The sequence below is a fragment of the Haplochromis burtoni genome, unplaced genomic scaffold (assembly GCF_018398535.1).
Source record: "Haplochromis burtoni strain Fernald_Lab_line unplaced genomic scaffold, NCSU_Asbu1 Contig_2, whole genome shotgun sequence".
Lineage (NCBI taxonomy): Eukaryota > Metazoa > Chordata > Actinopteri > Cichliformes > Cichlidae > Haplochromis > Haplochromis burtoni.
Window position 1 is genome coordinate 1,108,431 of NW_024582363.1, and position 27,239 is coordinate 1,135,669.

General features: G+C 40.5%; 2 protein-coding genes across 2 annotated transcripts in view; both read left to right on the top strand.

The window, feature by feature from the left end:
- Window positions 1-3,992, top strand: part of itfg1 (integrin alpha FG-GAP repeat containing 1) — a 146,885-nt gene extending 142,893 nt beyond the window's left edge. Inside the window, exon 18 of the mRNA XM_005913089.3 lies at window positions 2,865-3,992. Coding sequence (XP_005913151.1) covers window positions 2,865-2,924 — 60 coding nt within the window. The 3' untranslated portion in view covers window positions 2,925-3,992. The remainder of the gene's footprint in view (window positions 1-2,864) is intronic.
- An 851-nt stretch (window positions 3,993-4,843) lies between these two features.
- On the top strand, window positions 4,844-27,107 carry LOC102302069 (neuropilin and tolloid-like protein 2). Its single transcript, XM_005913088.3, has 10 exons — window positions 4,844-5,395; window positions 9,971-10,027; window positions 10,310-10,453; window positions 13,340-13,588; window positions 14,128-14,175; window positions 14,717-14,844; window positions 18,757-18,985; window positions 22,978-23,091; window positions 23,218-23,348; window positions 25,185-27,107. The coding sequence occupies exons 1-10, from the start codon at window positions 5,386-5,388 to the stop codon at window positions 25,929-25,931; spliced, it is 1,857 nt and encodes a 618-aa protein (XP_005913150.1). The 5' UTR covers window positions 4,844-5,385; the 3' UTR covers window positions 25,932-27,107.
- The last annotated feature ends 132 nt before the right edge of the window (window positions 27,108-27,239 follow it).

The following is a 27,239-nucleotide window of genomic DNA, read 5'->3' on the forward strand; positions in this document are numbered from 1 at the left end:
GGTGACTTGAGCGGGGCCCTCAGGGAGGAGGTGTTGTTGGGAGAGGGTGGTGGACTTTGCTGCTGCACGTCTGTCAGCTTGTTCACAGCTTAGTTCGTACACCACTGCCTGCAGCCATCACACCTGCCTGTCTGTCCCACTGCCCAGATGATGATAATAGACTGTTGGCTATGAATGCACACATATTATCCTTAAAAGCCTTTTCACATTGACGGGAGGACAGAAACTCTGTGTGTTTGTGTGATGTTTGAATTTGATTAATCATTGGAGCAAACATTACATTTTTACCTGTTGTGATGTAATTGAATATTAACCTCCTAACAAAAAGTCTAATTTGTGCATCACTTATTAACAGATTTGAACATTAGACCACAAACCTCCAAAAGTTGATTCTGTTCATCTGGAGGTAACGTTTTCAGTGGGAAAACCACTGAAAACGTTACCTCCAGATGAACAGAATTTCCTTTTGGAGATTTACTTACTGGGGTGATTGAGCATGCATCAAGACATTAGACCACAAAGTTAACCAGAATGTTTTAGTTTGATCATTTTCTCCTAACACATTTTTAACTAATCAACTGGTAAATGTAAATAAAGTACAAATTTTCCAGTTAAGCAATCTGTCCAAGAATAAATGTTAGTAGGTTCGTCCTATTCAGCACTGCTTTCAGATCTGAGTGCGTTCTGTTTGGCTTGGTTCAGGTTCTCTGACCGATGCACTGCAGATTGCAAATCAAGATTTTAGCTGTTTCTGGTTTAGAAGTAATACAGTGTGCTCACATTCAACAAGCACACAGATGCACAGAGCTTTTGGCTTTTAAGAAAATGTACTTCCGTTTTAGTCACACATTAGTCATCTCACTGCCATCAGTTTTAGTTTGGCTAACGAACAGCATGCTCAGGCTGCAGCTGTCAAGCTTTGATATGTACAGCTTCTGTGATTGCACATGTTGTTCGTGTTTATTGTGAGGTTAGGGGAACAGGCACTGTTTACCTGTTTGTAGTGGAGTGTTCAGTGGTTCCCACATACTGTGCCCGTGTAACTTGGCTTTGCAGAAATAATAGCAGGTGATGTCTAAATTATTCTCCACGGCAAATCCAGTAGTTCTTCAGAAAACTCTGTGTTCCTGTTGTTCTGTTTTTCCTTGGTTATTAGAGATGTTATAAAGTACAATTTAAGGCAGGGGTCTTATATTTATTTGGCTCATGGGCCACCCTCCTTTAGCCAAATCAGTAAAAACATTGCATAGTAACCTGTACTTAAAAAAAGCCTCCAGAAATATCTGCTTCTCTGGAAAGGTTGAAGCACAGTACTATGCAAAAGTCTTGTGCTACCCTCCACTTTTATTCTTCGCAAGCTTTCTTGTAATTTCTTCAAATGTCAACTAAAGGTCCAATTCAGCTCTCGGGTGTCAGGTATTTCGTCAATTTCTTTCCCATTTCTTAAGGACATGACTTTCAGGTACTGTTCATTTGCTATAGATGGTTTTCTTAAGCCTGCCACTTCTGTCCTTCACTTGTCCAGTTTCCTCAGATGTTTCAAGGACCCCCTGCACATCATTCGGAGGTATACCGAGGTTTTCAATATTAGCTCAGTGGGAAAAATCATGTGGTTGCAAAACTACTATTATATGTCTGTCAAACTGTTATTTTTGTCACTTCTAATAACATTTGCAACAAATTGTGTGACTGCTGGTAACAAAATACCTAAAAACAAAATCTTAACTGAGTTGTCTTTTGTGTGTGGACACAACACAGGTTTGTAAGTTGGTGCCAAAATGATTTGTAGATCAGTGTTAAAGTGTCTTAACAAAAAAAAAAAAGAAAATTCCTCTGAAAATGGTCAGGTACAGGACTCAAAATGATTGAAAAAGCAGCCAGTTGCCAGAAAAAAAACTCTAAGAAAGATGTTGAGGAACATAGTGAGTAAAAATCGCCAAAGCTCTGCTAACAACAGTTCCAAACCTCCACTGGTATTAACATCAGCACAAAACCTGCAGTGATTTCCATGGCTGAGCAGCTCCTGTGTTATGTGTAGGTGGAAGCACTTACATAGTGTACAGTAGTATAAATCATACGACATTATGCGAACTCTGTTAGAGCATACAAATCCAAACATTTGATTCAAGAGCAAACAGGGGTTTAAAATAAAAGAGAGACGGAGTAATACAAAACAAAACCCTGAATACTGAAACCAGAAAGCTGTAAGTAACACAGTTATGAGGTTGTTAAACTACAACTCTCACTCATTTGCCTGCATGATATTAGTAAACTCAATCCATCCTTTACAGCTTTCATCAGATCTGTCCCTCTGAAGTCTTAAATCAATAAAATCCTGCGTCACGTTAGAACTGTCAACTAACATCGGTGTTTTCTCACTCAACCATGTGATGAGTGTTTTTAACTTTCAAATAGCATTATTCTAAATGCCTTTAAGTTCTGATGGCACATTCCCCAAGATTTGAAATAATCAAGCCGATTTTCTTTCTTTTTTTTTTTTAATTTTCCCTACCATCTCTGATTGTTAGCCAGTAATTGAAAACCCCACGGGCATTCCCAAAATACACGGTAGTGATTTGCCTTTCTGGTCCCTCTTCCCCTTCAGCACAAGCTCTGTCCCTCCTTAGAAATTAATTTTTGTACATGACAGTGAAAAATCCATTTCAACAGATGATGGAGAACCTAAACTTTCTTTAGAGAAATAAGTGAAGGTCGTCATTGTTTGTTTTGTATACGCTACAAAATCTGATGATGTGTCCTCTTGTATTTATGACTCCAGTGCAAGATAAATGACTGTTTTCCTTTGACCTTAAAAACCTGGTTTTGTGTGTTTCTCTGTGTGTGTGTGTGTGTGTGTTGTGCAGAAAGCAGATGACCGAGAGAAGCGCCAGGAAGCCCACCGTTTCCATTTTGATGCCATGTGAAGAAACAAAGCTGCATCATGGGAGACCATCCTCTCCCATCCTCCCGCGCATGCCACTCACCTGACCACCCTTTCCTCATCACACGTTTTCACTCAGACTCATTTCAAGGGCCAATAAATGGATTCTCGTATACCCCAAAACGTTTCTTTTTGATATTTTTCAGTCCTTGAGTCAGATGTTAAATATTTATGCTCCATTTCATTTATTCATTCCAGTTTTAGAAGTACAGGAGCTGCAACAAGGCCATAGAGACAGAGAACGAAATCCTAATGGGAATCACTCTCAAGTTTAAAGCAGTGATTTCTTTGGACCGACTGTCGTTAGGAGTGTGATCGTCAGTGGTGTTATTAGTGTATTTGGATCCTTTTGAAATGCCCAACAAGTAGCTCCAATGATAAAAGCAGTTTCTTTTTGTTTGTTCACTGGGAAGGAAGCACCTTTAACATTGTGTGTGTATATAAATGTGCATCGTTACTTCAAAGCCACACACGTGTTTCTGTCCATTGTCTTTGCACAGCTGATGAACCTCTTGGGTTTTTTCCTGTGAAATTAAACTGAACTGATTGTATTATATTGATTCAGCCTCACAGCTACAGACAGCAATTGGTGAAAAGTGAACATAATGTGATATAATGATGCTGCAGAACATTTTTATGCTTCCGATCCCACTAAAAATAATGAATGGCCTTCATGTCTGCTGAGTGCAAGTTTGTCTCTTTTGAGTCTGTCCTAAAACGCTGCATCATGGGAGTGCCAAAATAAAGAGCCTGGAGTCTGTAAATGTCTAATTCTGCTGCATCAAAGTCCTGCAAATCATCCGACGCCTGGTTGTCCTGCTGAATAAAGTACAGTTCGCTAGTTTCATGTTTTAATTTCTGTAGAGCTGGGTGCTCCGGTGTGTTTTATTTATATTCCAAGAATGAGCTCATGGTTTGCCATGTGGTTTGCACTTTTTTTAACAAATGATTAACTGTGGGTGTATGTAATTTATTTGGCTTGCAAATGAATGTTCAACCTACTAAATGTGTTTACTTACTAAAGTTGAGAATAAAGGTTTCTTCTGCTTAAGTCACACGTTTCTTTCCCTGTTCCACTCCCCTTAAAGCTGTTCATAAAATTATGACCCCAAAGTCATACTTGATCACTTTTAGGAATTTCCCACTGGAGCTCCTTTCCAAGAACATTTTTTTGTTTATTTTCTTGCTGAGAAGCTAGTGGCAAATTTCCACTCAAAATAATCCTCTTTTTATGCTCTCATTATCTGAATTTGTTGCACGGTTAAATTAAACAGCCTTTAATTTTACATGAGACCCCTGAAGGTCCCTTGGAGCACCCCTCTGGGCCTCCACCCCTCTACAGGGCCGCCCTACTAAATAATGCATGAAGAGGGTAAACCTCCCCTGCATGGAAAATGAGAGTAACAATGTAGCCTTCAAGCAGATTGCAACTGATTAAAAACACTACAGTATTGATAGACAATTGCCAGCCGTCGGTGTGTGTGTGTGTGTGTGAGAGAGAGAGACACAATGTTTGACGGAGAGATACAGTGAGGAAGGCAAGGGGACTCAAAGCAGTAGGTGGTGCGCTGCACGCTGTGTTAGACTAGGCAGCAAATAAAGCGTTACAGAACCGGAAATATGATATTTCCTTAAAAATAAAAGCATCCAGTGAAACAAGCAAAAGTTGAACGTGGGGAAAACGTGTCATTCCCTTTCTTAATGAGAGCAGTGTCCACATGTGCAATATTTAGCACATTAGTTATCCATGACTGTATTATTCGGGATAGCTGAATCAGTGTCATCCCCATAGATAGATAAACAGATATTTTTTATGTTCTTTTCTCTTTAAAAATCGCAACAAGTTCGCGAGTGAAACTTTATTTTTGAAATACCTCACCGGAAAAGCTCCGTGTGCGTTGTCTGTAACTTGACCGTGTTTCTGACAAGCCTCTCATTGATGTAAGCAGCGCCCACGGCTTAAATGAGCCTCGTTCAGGAGCGTTTCTTAGTTCAGACACGGGCGGAGAGCTGGCAGAGACGGACTCTTCTTCTTCTCCACCTCCTGCTGTCCTCCTCCGTACTCTTCCCCAGTCTCCATCTCTCTGTCACTCTCCATCCATCATCCATCCGTCTGCGTCTTTTGGATACCTACCTTCCTCTCCTTACAGCGCGTCAGCCCAGCTGGATCAGTCCATCCTCCACATGTCTTCTCCACCGTGGTCCAACTGCAGGCTGCTTTTGCTGTAATAATGCCTGGCTGAAAGGCTCGCAGCGGGGTTTTTCTTGCAGCAAAGGGAACGCCGAAGAAGAGCTCGGTGGAGCGCGGCTCTGCGTAATGGATTTACTTTTGTCCAAGCAAAGTTGGATTTTGTGAAGAGCCTCGTGGACCCCTACAATGGTCAGAAAAGGAGGGCGTTTTTAGAAAAGGTGCTTTTGGGTTAGGAATCACATCGTCAGAGGAAATGCACAGAGGTGAGTTGTACAGGAGCCCCTCGGTCATCCGAGGTGCGCGTCAAGGTCTGATTCCTTGGCCACGACACGGACGACAGCATATTTCAACCTTGGATATAATGTTTAACGTTTAATCCTCTCTTTTTAGCGCAGCTGACAGTTTAACTGCAGGTTGTGTGGTTTGATCCCATCAGAATGAAGGTGCCATGAAATTCAAATAGCCTATTAACCATGGATGCGCTTTAGAATATTAAAATGCGCCTCGTTAATTTAATGTTTTTCGCTTAATCTGATGCAATTTACAGACAGTTTTCAACGTTTTTTTTTTCCTGCTTTCTGTCACACCTATTTCCATTCTTCCTTTATTTGCATCTACTTGCCCTCTTGTGACAGATCTTGGTTCAAGCTTCTGCTGCTCAAACCACGCAGGTCCTCCAGGGTTTGGTTAGGTCTGATTGGCTTTAGTCGACCGGAGCACATTCGCTGCTAATTAGAAAGACTTAATAAATAAATAAAAGCGAACACCATTAATCATCTGGTATTTTGAGCATTTAATCGATAAAAATAGTTTTGTGGTTTTATTATCAGAATCAGAATCAGAATCAGAATACTTTATTCATCCCGAGGGAAATTATATTGTAATGGTCCAGTGGTGCAAGAAAAAAAAACAGAATCTGTGCGGCACTCAGTTTACAATCAGTAAACAGTGGGAACAGATTTATGATCATAGTGGACAGCAAAGGTCAGATACAATTAAAAAAAAAAAAACGCACAGCAATGATACGAGCCGTCAGCGCGCATTGACTGCTTCCAATAAGGCGTAATAAAAACAACTCGTCACAAACAGTGTAGCCTAGCGTAAATCTGTCCAGAAAAGGAAACTTAAAGCTATTATATGTTTTAATATATGTTATCAATAACCTAAAAATATATACTCTCATATTACTTTGTAATGCACGGGTTACAGCTAGGGGTGTCAATGGGTGCTACCATGGCCAGTTCCTTCTCTGCTGCGGTGGAAACGACGAAGTTTAAGAGCCAGTCACAGACGTCCCGCACACGCGCGTGCTGCCGCCGGAGCGACTCCCGCTGCAGCCACAGGATCGTGCCGTTGGCACAGGAGGCACGCGCCGGAGCACAAGGCTGCAACGCCGATTAAGTGCATCGAACCTGTCAAAGGGTCTGCATGTGTGGGCAGTTCACTGCATCGCTGAGGTTTAGGCCATGAAAACGATTTAACAGCAAAGCGAACCACCGCTAACAAAGGTGAGGAGAGCGTCACTGCCAGAAAGTAGCTTGGCCGCAAGAGGTTTGCTCAATACACGGGGATGAAAAAACAAGTTCTGGGCATGTAACTCTATCCTGACCACGTCTTAATAATACGTGACCAGAAGATACATAGTGTTTTAAGTTCAGCTTTGCAAAGAAACCTTAAAGAAAAATATTTTTAAGTAGTAAAAACTACTGAACAGGCTAGAGTTCCTTGCACTTCAAAATAAAAGCTGCTTCAAGCATTACTGTCCATATTAAGTCACTAACCTGCTGTTTCTAGGGAACTGCCTTTGCTGACTTTGAGGTGTGTTTGTAAATGCTCAGATTAATACATGAAAACCAATCCTGCTTGCGGTGAGTCTAATAGCCAGCATAGTCCGGTGTGTTCCAGCGCTGTTGATTTTCTGATGCTTTCAGCACCCTCTCTGGGTGAATGTACCTCACTATTTCACTACACAGGTTACAGTGTGAGTAAAACTGAAGCCTTTTTTAGAGACTTTCATATCTTATCAACTGTTTGGTACAGGCCATGATGAACTGCAGGATATTTCTGCCTGGTGTGGCCATTAAACAAAGAATTCTGCATCTCCCCCTAATATAAAGATAGTTTAGTTTCTATGTCCCTTTGCTTTGTACTTGTAGCCACAAGGGAATTATCTAATTCCCAGGCACTTCTAACTCGTGCCCATAAGTTATTCATCTTGAAGCCACACTAAATCATTGGCAGGCAATAGTATCTCATGGGCCTGCAATGATATTTCTCCCACCCGTGTAACAAGGGGTGTCTCCGTAGGGTACAGCAGTGCTGCTGATTCTGTTTCAGTTCAGAAAGCTGCGGTGACCTCAGTTTGTGCCCAGCTTCTGCTTGGTTTGGACGCCAGAGTGAGAAGTGATGTAAAGATGAAGTGACATGACCTAGAATAGCAGGGTTGAAACCGGCGGTAACGTTTCCTCTTGTGCTTTAAAATGACCAGAGGTCAATGGGATGAGATGACCCAACCTACATTTTTAAAAGAGTGCTTTATTTCATAAGATGTTAGCCCATTAACTCATTTTTTTTACAAGTTGTGTCTATGTTCATAATCTCCACACTCCACCCGTTTTTATACACATTTGCAAGTTGTTCTCTTGATGTTGAAGTGACAAAGACTGAAATCCTGTTTAGCTGCTGATTTATTTATATTGCTTCAAAATATGTTACAACTACCAGAATAAATTATGCAACCTTTGCCATTTAAGTGAGTTTACATTTTTATAGACTTGAAACACATTTAAGTCACTGCAGCCCTCTGTCTTTACAGATAAAAACACTCTTCTTACAAAGTCTGTGTTTTAAAACTTCTGACAAAAGGCCTTCGGAGTGTGGTGAGATTCCCACTGTGCACACTTTAGCTTTGTGGAGGGCAGCAGTGTTTCAGATATCTTCAGAATTTAGATTCTGGCTTATACAGTGAAAAAGCCTCAGTGTGAGCTTGCAGCATGTCTCTGTTATTTGGGTGGTCTGCTCTCCAAAATTGCCTGTGGTAGTTCGTACTCCCACCTACTTCACTGCAAGATAATGGAGACAGAGGTAATGAGATCCTGAAGCTGGGAGGGAGGGTTTCTGTATGTGTGCATTTCAAAATGAGTCTAAGCATCTAGGCTCACTGGTACGTTTGTGTTCATTGCTCATGTTAAATGTGGATTGTTCTTCATTAGATACCCGCTTCTTTTCTTTTTCTCTCTCTTTCTGTCAGTCTTCCATCCATCCTTCCTGGGTGCTATTATGCAATGTGCCACGCTCACACTTGCTCTCCTATTCGATGTGAGCGGGCCAACCTATTATGAACTCAGTGGGGATCAGGTCTACAGCGGCTTATCAGAGCAAGACAGTGTCAGAAGCTGTAACATGCGTGCTCTCAGCGCAGATATCATTGTACTACAACATATTCCATTTATTGGCCGTGTCCATGCGCTGCCCAGATGCCTGTCTTCTCATCAACGCTGTGAGCCCAGAGGCCCGGTATCCATTTTTTTGTGCGAATGCTTTATCTTTCTGGTGCCCAGAGGCTGCAGATTAGTAGGTGGAGTTGGTAGATTCAAATTACCTTTAAATAACTCTACAAGTATCATTGCAAGTCTGTTCACACTGTATAGGTACATTTAAAGCTGTGACTAATTCAAGTATTCCCACCATTCATATCTATATATAATCTTAGCTGTATTATTTCTTCATGTATGCCTTTATCTCACACTGAACTTTATCTCCATTAAGTGTTGTCATTAGCAACATATTTCTGAAGCCAAAATGCCTACTAGCACTGCACTTTAGTGTTGCAGATAAAACTATTATTGCTGTTGATATTCTTTTTGCTTCCACGTTTCGTGTTTCGCTAAGCATCTGTGGAATTCCTGAACAACTGAAACCATTTTGATAGTCATATGTGAAAATGTACTTATAGGACAAGGTAAACAATCTTTTAGATTAATATTTATTTGACATTTTATAGACCAACAATTCATCAGTTAACATGGAAATAATATGCAGTGTAATTAGAGAAAAGAATCACAGTAGCCCTTGTTTATTGTGCCGCGGAATGACAAGTACTGTCATAATAGTGTGTAGTAGAGTGTCACTATTGTGGCCAAACAGACTCATAATAAATGTAATACTGCTATTTATGGAAAATTTGATGAAAATAAATCTCCTGGTCCAATTAATTTTTGTACAGCTTTCTTAATTGTGTCTTTTTGCTTCTGTTTTCGGTAAATAAATGACACTGTAAATGGGGGTTGGAGAAAAAGTCTGTAACCATGACTGTATGAATCTTTAAAAACATGAACATGATATCAGTATTTCTTATTGAGACAATATGGCTATCATTAACACAGATATATCACAACACCCAGTCACTGAAAAGCAATGAATGAAATGGTGACCTCATGTCTAGTTCTCACTTTCCATCTTAGATTTGTGTTATTTCCAGGATGCCTGTGCACTATTTGTCCTTCCATGAATAATTTGTATTGATAATGGACTGTTTTTTTCCCTCATTCTTCCTCATTTCTCATTCTTGATATACCTTTATTGCATTAACTTTTCTCTCTCAGCTCTCCTCTTCCTTTTCCAGCCATACCTTTTAAAAAAAAATTTACTAATTCAATCACAGACGTACTTAAAAATGATATTGATCTATATTTCACTTTCATCAGACACAGGGGAAATCAATACCACAGCCGATCACATTCGGTGTCTGTTCAGTGGCTTTACTGCTGATGAACTCGAGGATATGAATACAGAATTTAAGTCACCTGTGACTAATGTGTAATATCTCTGTTTCACAGCGTGGGTACTCTTCTTTCTAATAGAAGAGGGTTTCGCTCTGGCACAGAGAACTAAAGGTAAGCTCAGGTGCTCCTATTTTCTCTTAATGTTGTTTCATCCATATCGAACCAGTGTGAAATGAGGAGGCATTATCTCTACTTTTATCACGGGACAAAAGGGTTCTTTTCTTAATTCCATCAGGCCTCTCGTCCCTTTATAGCCTCTGCCTGCTTGTTCCTTTTCTTGCACCAATCCTCCGTATACTCTCCTTGCCTTCCAATCATCCCCCCATTCATCCCTTGACTCAATACCCCATCTGTCTGTCGCTCTCTCTTTTCCCGCTGCCTTTCTGATTTCAGAATCCCCGAGCGATTATGGCGGCCAGAGGCCCAACCAGAACGACTGTGGCACGTGGATCCGCAACATCAACGGCGGGAGTTTCACCTCCCCAAACTACCCAAACCCCTATCCACCCAATAAGGAGTGTGTTTACATCCTGGAAGGTAAAGCCAGATCACTGATGTTTCATCTTCTGCTCCATAGCGCCAGAACAGCTGACACAGTTTCCCGCCTTTCAGCGTGTTGCCTCCTTCAGTGAATGTCATTAGCCTGACTGGCATTGTTTTATATAACCTCGCTCCTATCTGATTTTCTGTTCTTTTGCTAGCGGGCAATCAGCCTGACATTTTTCCAAATGAGCCATCCGGAGTTTGTTTCAGCACACAGATACCCTTTGAGAATGATGGAGAGTGGCGTATTGTGGGTAGCGCCTGACTTCTGGTCTCATCAGAGCAGTGCTACAGTGTGCTCATCTTTATTGGCAAAAGATTCGGTTATTGAAGTAAAATATAAAAGAGATGAACATCTGCTACACACACAAGCTCTGATGGCATATCACTGAATTGTAGGCATTCTTGTCAGCTTTAGTGTTCACCAGAAATATCACACCCATCAGTAATTTGGTTTCCTGCCGCACGGGAAACATAACGGAAAGCATCATTAGTAGCTATAGGAGATGCGGTCTGGGATGCTGCTTGATGTGTTTTCTAAACTGATGAACTGTTTATCCATGAAGTTAAAGTACAGGCTCTCATGCTGATGAGATGCGTGCTTTTACCTTCTGTGGTGGAGAATAGATTTTTCATATGGCTCAAGTGCTCCCCCTGTGGACAAAGCAAGCTCAGACCTATTGTTGGTGAATAAGCCTACTGATGTGTGCAGTAGTACCTCGCAGCAGGCCTGGGACACCACAGATGGAACCTATCATTTACTATTATTTAGTCCTGAATGGCCTTAGTCATATTCATATTCAGGCTCCAGTGTTCAGCCTTTCAGTATGAATCGCAGCGAGATGGATGCTCACGTTTGGTAGAAGAGCTAATCAGATCGCTTTGTAATCATAAACTGTGGTTAGTGAGCCTCATTGATTGTCATGTCCCAGAGTTCATCAGCTCAGTGATTATAGATTCTGCTCTTTACGTATCAAGCTGTGTCATTTACATGTGTGTTTGTGTGTGTGTGTGTGTGTGGGAGAGAGAGAGAAGGAGATGGAAATTTATAGAGAAAATGAGACTCAACACATCAGGGAGTGAATGCACTCATAGCAGGAAGTGCAGGCATACAGGCTGCTCATTCAAGCAGAAAGGTTCAAATTCAAAGGCAAGAACAGAAGCAAAAACTCACACAGGGAAAAGAGAATCACTTTGGTTATTTTAGTTCACTTGTTCTCTGTGCCATACACATGTACCACCCTTGACCTTGCTCTTTTTTCTCTTTTCCTGGGTGCATTTTGCTTCTGCAAGCTTGGCATGATTGAGAGCCCCACGCCCTCACCCTCAACATCTCTTTTTAGTATGATTCATCTCTGAAGGCATGAATTGGCCTTGCAACCGACTATGTGTGTGTGTGTGTATGCGGGGAGGGAAGGCATGGTATTAAAGTGCAACAAACATTCAGTACATTCATCTGGATCTGCATGACAGATGAACTTGTGAACTAGAGTTCATGCTGTGACTGCAGTGTTGTGTATTCACAAAATCAGTGACAGCAGTGCTGACATATCCCACAGTGGCTCCATTTGTGGATGCTGTGGTCATGTGTGTCCACATACACATGGGTGACACATTAAAGGGAAAGTGCAGAATAGAATATTTTAGTGTTGGGCCATTGCACACCTGTCAGAAAATGACATTGATCATACAAGTTTCTGTAACCCACTGGAAGGATGAACAACTTTGTCACAAGATATATTCTCTCATTTGGTGCTTTGATGATGGTTGGAGAGCACTGCTTGACATCTCCGTCCGAAGTCTGTCGTAGGCGTTCAGCTGGGTTAAGATTGGGTAATGCAAAGGCAATCAAATGTGACTCACATAATTTTTATACTCATTCAGTTCACCCTTATACCTTATGGATAGAGCATTTTCATCCTTGAAGAGACCACTCCAGTCCAGACAGAAATGTGTCATCATACACTGAAGACTCAGAAATGCTCAGAGCAACTTTGTACTGATTTGAAGTGAACCTCTTCTGAGGCGAGAAGTGGGCTCAAACTATACATGCCAAATATTTCCCCAGCAAACAAAATCGCCTTCTGTATTGTATTGTGAAGCACTTTGTGATTTTTATCTGTGAAAAGATATAAATAAATTTGACTTATTTACTTACTTTCTCATTGTAGGTGTCAAGAGTTTATGGTTTTCCTTTAATTTGTCACCTGTCTGTATATGTATTCTTCTGAGTGATGTATGCACACAGGGAATGCACTGTAAACAGACTGAGTAGCATAACTTGAAAGTATAAAATCTAAGCTAAAACTTGTCTGTGATGGATGGATGAATGGATGGACAGACGGATGGATGGATGGATGGATGAATGGATGGATTTTGAGTTAGACCATCATATTCGGGGGTGAACACCACCTGTGCTAATATTGGTCATTATTCATAGTTTGAATAGCAGAAATTACTCTGAAAGTCCTCAGTAATGCAGCTTGTACAGAGACAGGAAACACTTTCGTTTGGATTGATCATTTTTAATTCAGTGCTACTTTTCAGTAGTCAAACCACTTTCTTGTGGGCCACTTCTCACATTTTCCTTGATCATTTTGGTTCTCTCTAGAAATAGAATATCATGCCTGAATACAACCTTAAGAAACATTTACATACAGTAAACATTTAGCATGGCTAAGTATCAGAAATTAACAGTCAGCAATGTGGAACAGGATTTACAAGACTTTATAATCTGCACCTTGCTCTGAGCCAACTTCTAAAAAGTTCATGTCACCACCCAGATTATCTGCGTCCTCTAAAGGAAAGACTTAATTGTATTCTTTTCACAGATTTTCTCCCTTTGTTTCTTTTCTCTCTCTGCTCCCTTGTTTGCCAAAGCCCTTCCTAGACAAAGGATTCAGCTGTCTTTTGATAAGAACTACTACATAGAGCCATCGTTTGAGTGTCGCTTCGATCACATCGAAATACGTGATGGGCCATTTGGTTTCTCTCCGCTTATTGATCGCTTCTGTGGGGGAAAGAATCCAGAGATTGTCACATCCACAGGACGTTTTATGTGGGTTAAGTTCACCAGCGACGAGGAGCTGGAAGGCCTTGGATTCCGAATCGAGTACACCTTTATTGCAGGTACAAGCAACCGAACGGCACATTTGCACTGAATGTAATGGCACAGAGTGTGAAAGCACGTTTTTGTACACATCAAAGGTTTTGAGCAAGATGTGTGAAGAACAGGATCTGATTAGTTTGCTTTTATCCCAAAACATAAAGGAGAATCTGATCTCAGTATAACAAAAGGAATACTTATCTTTCCCCCTTTCCCATCTTGTTTGTGTTCATTACCAGTGAAAGATGATGAAAAAAGACAGAATGGACATCCACAGTTCTGTCATAGATCTACAATTTTCTTCAATCATAGATTCCCCCCCCCCCCCCCCCTGTTTTCTTGCTGTTCAATAGAGACAAGTCCAACATCAGAGCCTTCTAAATCTAAACCCAGTATGCCCAGAAATCAGTGCCTCCCATCAGGTGACAGATATTAGCTCCAAACAGACCTCCTTTCTGCTTTATCTAGGATGCGTTAATGTGATCTTATCTTGTGTTCTCTTCTTACCTGTTTCTGCTATGTGGATTGAGAGTAATGTGCCATCCAAATCTTATCATTTCAGACCCTGATTTTCATCTGCACGTGGGTGGACTGCTAAACCCCATCCCAGGTAAGCTCTTCAGTATTTTGCAGGTTTGCATTCGATCCTTTTTGAAGAGCTCCTCTGTGCTCAGAAGCTTACCGGAGGCTATCTCAGGCACTGGCGTTAATGCTGAATGCGCAAATGTACCTTGACAGGCATACGACTGTATATGAATTGAAAGGACGTACATGAGCACACATGTACAAATTAAAGAACACGAAAGAATGAACACACACCTCTTTTATCTTGCTCTTCCCTCCCTGCCTTTCTCTCTTTGTTTCTCTGTCTTCTTATTGTCCTTTTTCCTAATCCGCTATGCTGACTTCAGTTCAGCCTTAAATCCTTTTCTTTCCTCAATAAAATCCATTATCTGTCCCTCTGTTTGTCATGTGTTTCTTGTCATAATAACCATTTTTCTTGTTATCCTCTGCTCTTTTTTTTCTATTTGGTTCTTTTATGTACATCCATGTGACCCCATTCTTGACTTCTTTATTTTACACCCTTCTCTCCTTACATTTTTTTTCTTTTTTTAATGTTTCTCCTCCACATTTCTTTTGTCTCTCTACAGAATGCCAGTTTAATGTTGGTGGATGGGACGGGATTATCCGCTCCAGTCAGGTGGAGGAAGAAAAACGAGTGAAGCCTGGTGATGCCCTGGACTGTATCTGGACAATCAAGGCTCCTTCTCAGTCCAAGGTCAGTACAGTACTGACTAATTTTAGTCAGTAACCAGGTACAATCCTTAACACATTTTTTCTATCCTGCTCGAGCTCCATTGTGGTGCTTTCTAAACACTAAAATCTAGCTGGTGTCTATCTTTCTGCTTGAATGAGTCATGTTCAAAGCCATTTCATTATGCCAGACAAATGCACACCTTGAATAAATAAAATCTCTAAACATCCTCCATTCTCACTACAAAATAAAGTGGAATAACATTCAAGGGTTTTTATTCATCTCTCTTGGGGATATTTGTTACACTGGCAACATACTGAGTTAGCGCCACAGAAAGACAGAAATTTTACATCTAAAGCATCTGCAATGTTTCTCTCAGTTGTGTTCAATCATTTCACGCCTCTCAGCGTCACTGAAAATTGAGGTTACACATCTTTCTCAGTGAATTGTAAGAGCACAGGGGCTCTGTTCACACCCCAGCTCAGAATATTTATTTTGGCCACTAATGGAACTGTGGAAATGACAAAAACCTGCATGAATCCTGTCCAAGATCGCATGAAAATGATACAAAAATCTCATTGCAACAAATGCAGTTAATCCCAGAATAGATATGAATAGTCATCCATGAAAAGAAATCTGAGGAGAAGTAATTTTGAATTTTACCATGAGGACTTGAAAGGAGTTGAAGCGAGTGTGTGTGTGTGTGTGTGTGTGTGGGGGGGGGGGGGGGGGGGGGGGATCCTTGGAGTACAAACAAGAATAGGAACGACTCAGAATATCTAAACAGTCATGAAGTAAACTCTGAAATCATCTTGTATACTGCCAGTCTGTTCAGTGTGGCCCACTTTCCATTGCTTCACCTTCCTACTGTTCTCTGTCTTTGCACCATTAATTCTTTGCACATTCACCTATTATTGTGATGCTATTACACATTTCTTTTATCTATTTTTGTGTCACTGGGAAACTATTTTTGATATGCTCTGTAAGAATATCAAGTAAATAAGTAAACATGTAGCCAAGAAGATGTAAAACCACAACCCGACAAACCACCTGTTTACTGTTTACCACTGAAGGGGGACGCCTAGGAGGTGGTTTGTGGGTGTCGGTAGATCAGGTTTGTGCCAATTCACGCAGAGTCAACTTAATACCTTTTTTTTTTTTTTAATCATGTTCCTTGAGCTGCTGCTGAGCAGTTTTTACAACGTAGCGGTGGAGTTGGTGTTGAGAGTGTTATTTCCTTGGAGTGTACTCAGTCTGTTACAGCTATGGCACCCCTCACCTATTTAAGTAAACCTCTTGTATAGACGTGTTTTTTGCCACATTTATGAGCCAGTTTTGTCACATTTGAATGGCTAGCATGTAAAAAAGTAACATCCACATGAATGCCTATAGGCAGGTTGCATTGTAGCACAATGACCACTGATTAACTTTACCTTCCAGGGGTTTTAGTGTTGTGGCTGATCGGTGGATATAAATCTGAGTGAGTCTATAAATTATTTACATTTAAATATGTAACGGTAATGCATACAGTAGCATTGTGCACTCCTTTCATTGAGAACAACACTTCTGGGAGTCTTGTCTGTACTGTGGCTGTAATTTAAAACATAATAGGTGTGAGCATTGCAAATACACAGATAGGCAGCATGGGAAAAAGCAGGGCAGGCGAATTTTATTTAGTGTGGCCCTGGAGATTCACGAGTAGGCAATATTTTCAGGCCAAGAGTGAAAACCCAGTGATAAGTTCTGATATTTATGACTAGATATCAAAAATCTCATTGGAATTACAACCGCAACCTGGCTAGCCTTAATTCATTGCTGCTCTGCTTCTCCCTCGTGACTAAATGAGTCATCCACACACTCCTGGGCTGCTCACTGGGCTCAATACACTAATGCACACAAATTCATGCACATCCTATTAAGTATAAAGTGGCAGATGCATTCAGTCACAAATTACACAGTATCCATTCACACAGTACAAGTAATTACCTATGCACATTAAATACTGATATGTATATAGGAAAGTAATATTTTATTCATACACGATTTGCATGGACACGCATTCTTTTCTTACTTGCATAGCCTCCACAATCGCTTCACTGATTCATCACGTGCAGTGTGAAGCAGAAGTGAAGATGATCTGAATTTAGTAGAAGGACAGAGTTTAGTGGCCAGACATTAGCTCAATGACGCAAAAGGAAAAGAGCAGCAGGCTCAGCAGCTTTTTAACTGCTGCCTGCTCACCGGTGTCTGCGAGCTAAATGTGCTGAAATTTAATCTGAGCCATGGTCATGATTTTATCATGTCATTATTCCTGACGTGACTTGTGCGCAGAATAATTTGTTGACTCGTGCTATGCAGTTACTCACAGTGGGAGCTGAAATGAAACACAGTTATATACTTGGGCTTAATAATAAGCAAACTATGCTGTGCTGGCTACATAGACTGTAAAGATAAGATGGACATTGCTACTGTGACAAAACCCACTGGTTTGTGAAATTAATTTTGAAGCTTGGCTGGCATTTTAACCGTCACCAATTTTTTTGGAAACACACATTGGGTGCAAGAGGTGGCTCTGACTGAGAAATGGAAAGTGTTGCACCCTTATATAGTGTCAAGGGAGCCACATCCTAAAGCATAACCTGCTTTGTTGTTTATTTTACTCAGCATGGGTCCATGTTAGCAAAATGAAAATTACTTTTTCTTAACTGATGTAAAACTACATTAATTAGTTTGCAATTGCTATGTATTTTCTCATAGGCTGCTTTATAATAGGGAGGCACCCCCTGGTGGTAATTAGAAAAAAATGCAGGTTTACATGTCATCACCTTCCTTTATGTCCAGTTTGTAAGAAAGACATTCATAAACAGGGCACAGGCTCAAAGTGAAATTGTATCTCAGTAGTAGTGTTATTGTAGAAAAAGCACAGGTGTAGTAACAAAATTATATGAATAAAGAAACTGTATTGAGGATGCTTTCTACTGGCTGCATAGTCTAGCATTTTTACACGTTTCTCTAACAAGTCAAAGGTCCTGTTTCAGTCCAGTAAGGAGACACACGTATCTCAATGGGGTTGTGTCAGCAAGAGTGTCTGGTGTTAAAATGTGGCAGATCAAACATGTAGAACTACCTTCTAGCGTGACCCCTTGTGACTAAGGGAGCAGCTGAAAGTAGCTTTTATTAAATCTGTTTTGTAACTGGCTTATTCTTTATGACTTGCTTCTTTGTGCTTCATGCTATAACCAGGTGAAACTGTTATAGGCTGAGAATCGATGCGATGTTCAAGGACAAACTAGTGCATTTCAGTCAGGTTTTTAAAAATCCCATTAAATTTTGGGTCAGTACAACATGATAAATACAAGGTGTTTTGATACTTGTGTTTGACTGCAATTTCTGGAAAGCTGAAATTTTCTGACTTTCTGACCAGGTGAACACACCATTAGTATTTCATTCTGAGCCCAGACTTTCAATGCCAGGAGAGCTGCAGCTTCAGCTCACTAGTCTTTCCTCCCTGCGGCATTCTCTGAAGAGAACCATGAAAAAAACAGTGTGTGAGGAACACAGAGCACGCTGCTCCATATTCTCAGATTTACTTTTACACATTGCTATATACTGCTATATGTATCACAACCTGGATGAATTAGATTTACTTTGTTAAAGTAAACCTATGTTCTTTCCTCCATACCTACATGCTCTAAGGAAGGGCTTTATAACAATTCACAGGTTCACGGGGTTCTTCTCTTATCTGTGTTTTGTTTATTACGAGTGTCTGAACATCTTCCGTGTCTGCTATATTGGGTTTTCTGATTTAATGAATATTTTTCACACTTTGCTGACATAAAAAGTAAAGTTAGTCTGCTGTCATGGTTAGACAGCAGTGAAGCAAAGTGATGTATCGCTGTGAATTTCATTTGATTTGCATCTCCTGTGCATCCCCAGATCTACCTGCGCTTCATAGACTACCAGATGGAGCATTCCAATGAGTGTAAGAAGAACTTCGTGGCTGTGTACGATGGCAGCAGTGCCATTGAAAACCTCAAGGCCAAGTTCTGCAGCACCGTGGCTAACGATGTGATGCTTAACAACGACATGGGAGTCGTACGAATGTGGGCCGACGAGAAGAGCCGACTCAGTCGCTTCCGCATGCTGTTCACATCATTTATTGATCGTGAGTGCCAGTCTTCCTGACAATACTAATTCAGCCTGGACCCAGCATTTTAACATCTTGTTTCCTCATGTGAACTTCCACATGGTTGAGTATTTGGCCTAAAGCCATTTGTTATGCTGTTAAAAAAACAAAACAAGCATAAGACATCAGTTTCTGGATGCCATCTGGAATACACAGAACGGGCTCAGTCTGACCACACGTATAAAAACTGTGAGCTAGACAATTTTTACGGCATCAAACCCGGCATTCTGCTGCGGGTTTAACGCTGCTGTTGAACAGCACTTTATGCATCTCTGTAGATATTGACTAATTAAAGGGATTTAACCATCTCTAGCTTTTTTTAAGCTGACAAATAAGATAAAATATAACAGTTTTGTGTTATTATTTGTTTATTGGGAGTATGATTTGTAGTTTTCTTTGCCCTCTTTGGCTGAATAGTTCTCTGTTAAGAACGGGTAAGCCGTAGGGATTTATATAGATAAGATTTTGTTGCCATCATCAATTCTGCTTGTTGGTTTGGTGATTCATTAACACTTCCCTAATGAGTCTTTGTCATTTTCCTGTTTAGGAAAAAAGAAAAAAAGCCTTCACAGGTTTTCAGCATTAGCATGGCTGATTTACTATTTGAGTCCAAACACATTCAATAAACAGAAGAAAAACGCTTACATGTGACTCGGGCATGCAAAAAGTTCTGCTGCCTTGTGTTTTAGATTCAGCAAGTTTCATAAAAATGTGTTCATACTAATAAAAGAAACTGAAACTTTGGAGAATCTGGTGCCTCTTCTCAACTGGAACCAGTTCTCAATTCCCATCCGTAAAGAGAAAATACATGTTGAAACTTTCAGGATCTTCCAGGCCCTACATTATCAACCCCACACACACGAGCAGTCGTAAAAACAGTTGATTTATGAGGTCCTGTGTTCTATTTGCATCAGCAGTCAGCAGCAGACACTGAAGTGCCATTTCAGCAAGGAAAGCTAATTACGCTGCGCCATGTTTAGACCGCAGATATGAGAAAACCAATTATTAACTCCAGCATTTTTAAATAACTGAAAGTATCAAATAGTTTCTTGATATGCATGTCACCGCATCATACTGTGTTTATTATAGGTCACTTACAAAAGGAAACTAGGAATTTATTTCTCTGTTTTGGTAAAAGGAAATGCTGAATGGGGTTAATGGAAGTAATTTCAGTTTGGGCTTCATCACTTTTGAAGTACAACAGATTTTCAGACAAATGCTGCCAAAGGTTGCGTATAAAGTAGAAAGAAATTGCCAGGCAGAAAACAGTTTTCTGTTAGCACACTGTAATATTTTCATTAAATGCCTGAATGGACTGAAATATTAATTGCTACATTCTCCTGCACACTTCCCAAGCCCTGTGTGAATGCTAATGTTGTTTTCATCAGCAAACCCATAGCGATTGCAGTCGCAACTTGAAGGCTTTTAGATTCAGCAAGAGTGTTTTTCTTTTTGTTTTTTTACTTGAAGAGTCCTTAAGCTCATTTGGATCCTCATTAATTCTGACTTTGACTAACACACAGTTCATCTCAGAGTAGTCTGAAGACTCCTGAAGAACTCCTAAACTTTATTTGGTCAGAGTCAGCGACTGGCTTAAAGTTTGCTTGGAGGTCAGAGGGAACAATTAATCTTTGTCACTTAGTACAAGATGAGTTGTGCCTTTTGCACTCCGTCATGTGCTCTAATCTTCCAGCAGAATCCCCTATGAAATGTAAACCAGGCACATGAAAGCCTTATTAAATAAACACATGGCCACACAATGCACACACTCAGATGAGTTATGTCCTTGTGTGAGGAGAGAGGCTGTGAGGGTGAAGCGCTGTTGACACCTTCCTAGAAACTACATTTTGAAGGCGAGAGACACATAATCGGTTTGGAAGTGATGGCGGTGTCAGGGGAGCGACCCTGTCTACTTTCTCACTGTGAAATAGAAGGAGAGCACACTCCAGCGCACACATACTCTGTCATGCACAACCTCACATACATGCCCATATGCATGTCCCGCTGTCAAAGTTATTTAACCCTGAGGCAGAGGAAGCAAGTGGAGGCACAAAGCCCTCATCACAATGGACCTTGGAAGAGGGTTGAAACTAGTAGAGCAAACTAGAGTCTGTTTCAGCTGTGATAAAGACTCAGAGAGTGTGTGTGCACACAGCCGCTAAGTTTGTGTGTTTAAAAAAAGAGAGAGGAAAAAGGGGTGGAATGGTTTACTCAGGGGAGCTTGGAAGGGACAGTTTGGAGAAGCGAACAAGCCATAAGAGACAGATTTTGCTTTGTACTGCATGCGAAGAGGAACAATATTTATCTTTGTGAACACCATTTTAAAAGCATGCTCATCCTTTGGGCTCAACAAAGAAGTATAAATATGAGGCATACATTAATCATAATTGTTTTTGTTTTTTTTATGTTATCATTACTTTATTCCAATCTATTCTCTGTTACATCCTTTACTCAACTGAACAGGACAAATCTGATTGGGTCATATTTTGCACAAGTTATGAGCTTTAGGATTGGACAGTGTGCTTAGCACTGTTCTGGCTTTGAATCTCTCAGTGTGGACTTGGCATGTTTTCCCTCTCTGAACTCCCATTTGTTACTCAGTGATTCCTGTTTGTTGTGTATGTGAGCGTGAATGGCTGTTTCTGTGCCTGCGCCATCCTGTCCAGGATATACGACACGTCTTATACAAATAATTGGATACTAATGGATTTAGTGTAAAACCGACTTGAAATTAGATGAAGAAAATATCCTGTAGACATAATTTTCTGTTATTGTTGGCAACTGAAATGGAACCTTCTGACAAATTAAAGAAAAATAAAATAATAATTTGCATGTATTAGTTTTAGTATGTATGGTTTTCGCTCCTGGTATTTCTGTGCAGTTTTTTACAGTGGCACTGCATGTGTCCGATGATTCATATGATCAGATTTTTTGGGGAAAAAAACACACTGAACCACACAGAAACTCATGTATCGAATATGACACACTTAGCGTTAAATGTGTTTATAATATAGGGCTGCTCTCATAAAGATCAGGTTTTCTAATTTCCCTTATTTTGTATTAGACTCAATAAGAACTTTTAGTTGCACACTCCTGTTTCTTTACAACCCAACATGAATTTTCCATTTGTTATATAGAGCACTTTGTGAAATATTAACCAACTATTAGTGTTAAAATATTCTGTCTGCTAAACAATTCCTCTGGACTAATAAACAAAATACTCTATAAGTATCCTTAAGTACCCTAAACCCAGTTTCCACATCACCCATCTCTAGTTCCACTTGGCAGATAAGAATTGGCTTTTGCTGCAGCTCCAAACTTGTCTATACGAGTATGCAGTCATCTGCATCTTCTTTCAGCCTTGCATGTCTTCCTGCTGACTGGAAGTGCATCGGTCTCCTGAGCCCAGCAGCCAGCCTCAATTACCAGCCATCTCTGTCTCTGCCATCACAGTCTTCATACGCTGAAAGTTGCTTTAATGTGCTGTGTCTCGCGGCACCTGCCTAACCACCTGCACCCCCATGATGAACCGAAGCCATTTCTGCCCCCACATCCCCACCTCTGCCTTTCTTTTCATCTTTTCCCTATTCCCCCTCTCCACCCGCTCTCTGTCTCCCCTCTGTTAGAGTCTCTTGACGTGATGGCTGCAGTTTAGTGAAGCCGTCATCTCCTCCCCTCGTCACTCCGATGTTATGTGTGCAGGAAATGATGATGCATGGCCTTATGTGTACTGTGTCTCCATTAGACCTCCAGTGTTTCAGAAAATAATAGAACATTTCATCTTTTATTACGGGCCTCTACAGATTTCCACAGCCAAATGATTGTTCTTTTATTGTTATTGTTTTATTGTTATCATCAAAATAGCTTCTGGTACTTTTCACAGTGTAGTCATCTTTTACTCAGCACTGTTAGACAGATGTTTTCTTTTTTTCTAAATTCCATTATCTCAGTGTATTGTCTTTTGCCTGCAGCTCCTTGCAACGACAATACTTTCTTCTGTCACAGCAACATGTGTATTAACAACTCCCTGGTCTGCAATGGCGTTCAGAACTGTGTCTACCCATGGGATGAAAACCACTGCAAAGGTGATTACCTTCTTTCTTCCAGCTAGCTGATTAAGATTTACATGGCATGTTTGTAGAGTTTGGATTTGCTTTTAAATTTCCCAGTTTTCATTGCTGTTGTTCCTCTCATTAACCTTTTTGCTACAGAGAAGCGATCTAAGGGGCTTTTTCATCAGATCACTAAGACCCATGGCACCGTTATCGGCGTCTCATCAGGCATAGTTCTTGTTCTTCTTATCATCTCCATCCTGGTCCAAATGAAACAGCCAAGAAAAAAGGTAATACAGTCTTTGTTTTGCCATTGGTTGTAGTTAGACTTTCATTTTTTTTTTTTTTTTACTTTTTTTTCCCCCCCAAGCTTTATTTTCATTTTTAAATTGGAAAACAAATAAAAACAAACAAACAAACAAAGCAAAAAAAACAAACAGAAAACTCACAACTTGTATCTATGCCTTTCAAGGTTAACCTCAGACATCTGAAAACCAAACACAGAAAATACAAGCATAATAATAATAATAACAACAACAATAATAATAATAACAGCATAGCATTAATAATTACAGATTTTTTTTAAAGCAAACAAAAAAAACAAAAAACAAATAACTCAAAAAAAAGAAGAAAAAAAGAAAAAGAAAAAAGTGAGCAAGACAGAAAACACATCATGTGAACCCCTCCCACCATCCCCCCACCCCTTTACCCCTGTATGGCTCTCAACCTCATCACATTGTGTATCCAGACAGCCCATATTTACACCTATCTATAGAAACTCTCATGCACAGGAATCAACATCTCCCACGATAAAACTGCAGCATTCAGGAAATCGAGTCAGGAGGGCCTAACCGGGGATCAACTCAAGGCAGACCCAGGGGGATTTGCGTCATCTCTATGATCTTTTAGGTCCAAAGACGGTGGTTGGACTTTCATGACTTTCATTCAACTAAGAGATGTCGGAGCCTAAAAAGATGATACATTATTAAAAGCAATGGAATTACTTACAAGTTGGAAACGAATGTAACTCTAAAGACAGAAAACAAAAAAAGCTTATGCTTAGATTTCACCACATGTCACAAATAATCCAGTACATGAGATAGGAAATGTATAGTCGCATTGTAATATCTTCTTATGTTACACCATTTTCTCTTAAGCTTCCTTTTCCATCTATTTTTACATCACTCTATGATGCCTCATAACTCCCAGAACCCATTACTTACTCAGTAAGCATTACTTTATGGCTGTCTTGAGGTGGCCAGAAATATTGGAGTCTGACTCTCCCATAATGGATTTCTCCCTGAGTGAGTGCTGAACATTTTTCAAAGTGGAGACCCTAAAAAGGAGTACTCTCCTTTTGACTCATGCTTTAAATGGATATAAAATATATATATTAAAAAGCAAGCAAATAATGTGCATTGAGTTAAATTATTCATTCATGTTTATGGCACAAAGGGTACTTACTAAAACAAGTGCTTAAGTACTTGTTTTACCATTTTAGAAACATGACTGTTTAAATGGAGAAAGTTAAAGAAGATTCAGAGTTAGGCGTTTCAGATTTAACATTTAACTGGCATTTCCCAGCTGACACCCATCCAGTTAATCAGCACAAAAAAGAAAACATACATAAATGTCTCATGTGATAAATTAGTCAAAGTCAAATTTATTTATATAGCACATTTAAAACAACAACTGTCAACCAAGGTGCTGTAAATTTCAGATAATCAAAAGAGATAAAAACATAGGAAGACATGATAAAATTAAAGAAAAAGAAACATAAAATGAGATGATTTGAGTAAGGAATGAGACACATAAAAGTACAAATTCATTCTGATTTAAAACCCAAGGTTTTGAAGTGTCTAATGTTGGAGAGGTCCTGATGAAAAGGGGAAAATAATTAAATCTCTGTCCACATTGGACCAAATCACTCATATAGGAAAAGGAGAGATTTCGTTTTCAGAGTGCTTCAAGCAGCACATTTATTACATTTTTTTTGACAGTTTTAAGACTTAAAATGGTTATTCCTTCTATTGTCTTGATATATGCTCATGCTGCATCACAGTGGACAACCAGTGGCCTGGTAATCACTTAAGTGTATCGTCTGAATGGATCTTTTTCTTTTCAAGGTTGTAGCTCGACGTCCTGGTGTTTTCAATAAGGCTGGATTCCAGGAGGTCTTCGACCCTCCCCACTACGAGCTCTTCTCTTTGCGTGACAAAGAGATGTCCTCTGACTTAGCTGACCTTTCTGAGGAGCTGGACAGCTTCCACAAGATGCGGCGCTCCTCCACTATGTCCCGCTGCGTCCACGAGCACCACTGTGGTTCACAAGGCTCTGTGGCTACTGGCGGTGGCAGTATGAAACACAGCCGCACCACTCTGAGCTCGATGGAGCTGTCCTACCACAACGACTTCTCCAAGCCGCCACCCATGAAGACTTTCAACTCCACAGCCAGCTATAAGAAGAGCTGCTATGGCTACAAGCAGCACTCACAGACTCACGACTGCGACCAGCAGGTCATTGAGGACCGAGTCACAGAGGAGACCACATGTGAGATTTATGGGCGCGGTGCAACAGGAGTGGGTGGAGGATCCGCAGGTGGAGGAGCAATGGGAGGAGGAGGAGCATCAGGGATTGCAGGAGGAGCAATTGGTGGAGCGGTGGGTATAACGGGAGGAGTGGCAATGGGTGGTGGGATGGGTGGTGGAATGAGTATGGCAGGAGCCATGAGCATGGCAGGGCCTAGTGGCATCGCTGGAGGTATTGGTGGGATGGGAGGAGCCTGTGGAACCCTCAGTGTTCGTGGCAACAGTGCTCGTAACAGTACCACCATAGTTGATCCACAACAGCGCTCGATGTCCATGGACTTTTAGATGGAAGAAAAGAAATGGAAACAGATCTTGCAGGTCGATTGTCTAAAGAATGCAAGACAGGAGGACTATAATTCCAAACTGATTACTCCTGCGTGCTCTTCTGCCATTGGTCTTCAAGCACTGGTATTGTGAGTTAAATCTCGAGGACTCCTCTCATTCTCATGTGTAGGTTTGGGAAGAATGGATCAAAAGAACTAAAAGGAAGTGGGGAAAAAAGCTGACATAACTACTGGTTCTGTTCTTCAGGATACTGAATGATTCGGAGTGCACAAAGTGTGGAGACATCTGGTCTCTGCAGTCTTATACTCAATAAACATCTCCTTCCATCAGAGACTTCTAGGAGAATGTTCTCGCATGTAGACCCAGACTTCTCTCTGTTGGGTTACCACTCAAACACAGAAAGAGAGAAACCTGGAGAGATGTTGTAGACTGACTTTTTGCATTTATTCACCTGCCATGCACAGATATATGATATATGATCGATAGTGTGTCTTCTAATAATTTATTTGAGTCTTTATTTTTGTCAGTGTACTGTACCGTTAAGACCAGTATGTATCCAGCCTCACGATGATGCTTGGCTTTTAACTCTTTGATCTTTTTCATTTGTTGCTCAGACGATTTTATGAAGGTGACTCATCCATGACATGTTGTGTTGATGATGAGGTGGAAGATGAAGAAGTTGTTGTTATCAATAATGATCAACTAAATATGAAGATGGCGATGATAATTATGTGATATTACTATAATAATTATGTATTTTTCATGGTTACCTCACATATACAGAAGGTACACTTCATTCAGTCTCTCCTCAGGAAGAGCACATGAAGAGACTGTCTTATTTTGCTAAAAAATACAGAAAAAGACTATTTCTGCTCTGTGAGTTTTATAGCATAAGAGGATTCAGACTTTGAGTGATCATTTATCAGATATAAATATTTGGATGTGAGCCCTGGCTTGAATCAAGATAGCCTCTCTCTGCCATGCCTCTCCAAACCCCTACCCTTAAAAGGAGAAAATGTAATTCCTCTGTGTCCCCATGAATCGAGTGTGTAAAACAAGCACAACCTGTTTCCTTACAGTGACAGACATGTAGCCTACTTGGGACTCAATTATGATTTTAACCACTAGTTGTATAATTTCATTTTGTTGAATTAAATGAGAGCTTATTCACCTCACCGTGTGAGTGTTTCTGTTCGCTGTAACCAAAAAAACATAAAAGTAACTCTGCTCAGGCTGGAGATGTCAGGACAAGATTCACTTTGTGACATGCAGGCAGAACAGACACAGCCTATGCAAAGTGTTTTGGTT

Bases quoted from the DNA above. Each gene is read 5' to 3' on its own strand.
- LOC102302069 (XM_005913088.3), top strand. The intron at 14,176-14,716 runs GTAAGCTCTTCA...GTCTCTCTACAG, and splicing joins ACTGCTAAACCCCATCCCAG to AATGCCAGTTTAATGTTGGT. The intron at 18,986-22,977 runs GTGAGTGCCAGT...TTTTGCCTGCAG, and splicing joins GTTCACATCATTTATTGATC to CTCCTTGCAACGACAATACT.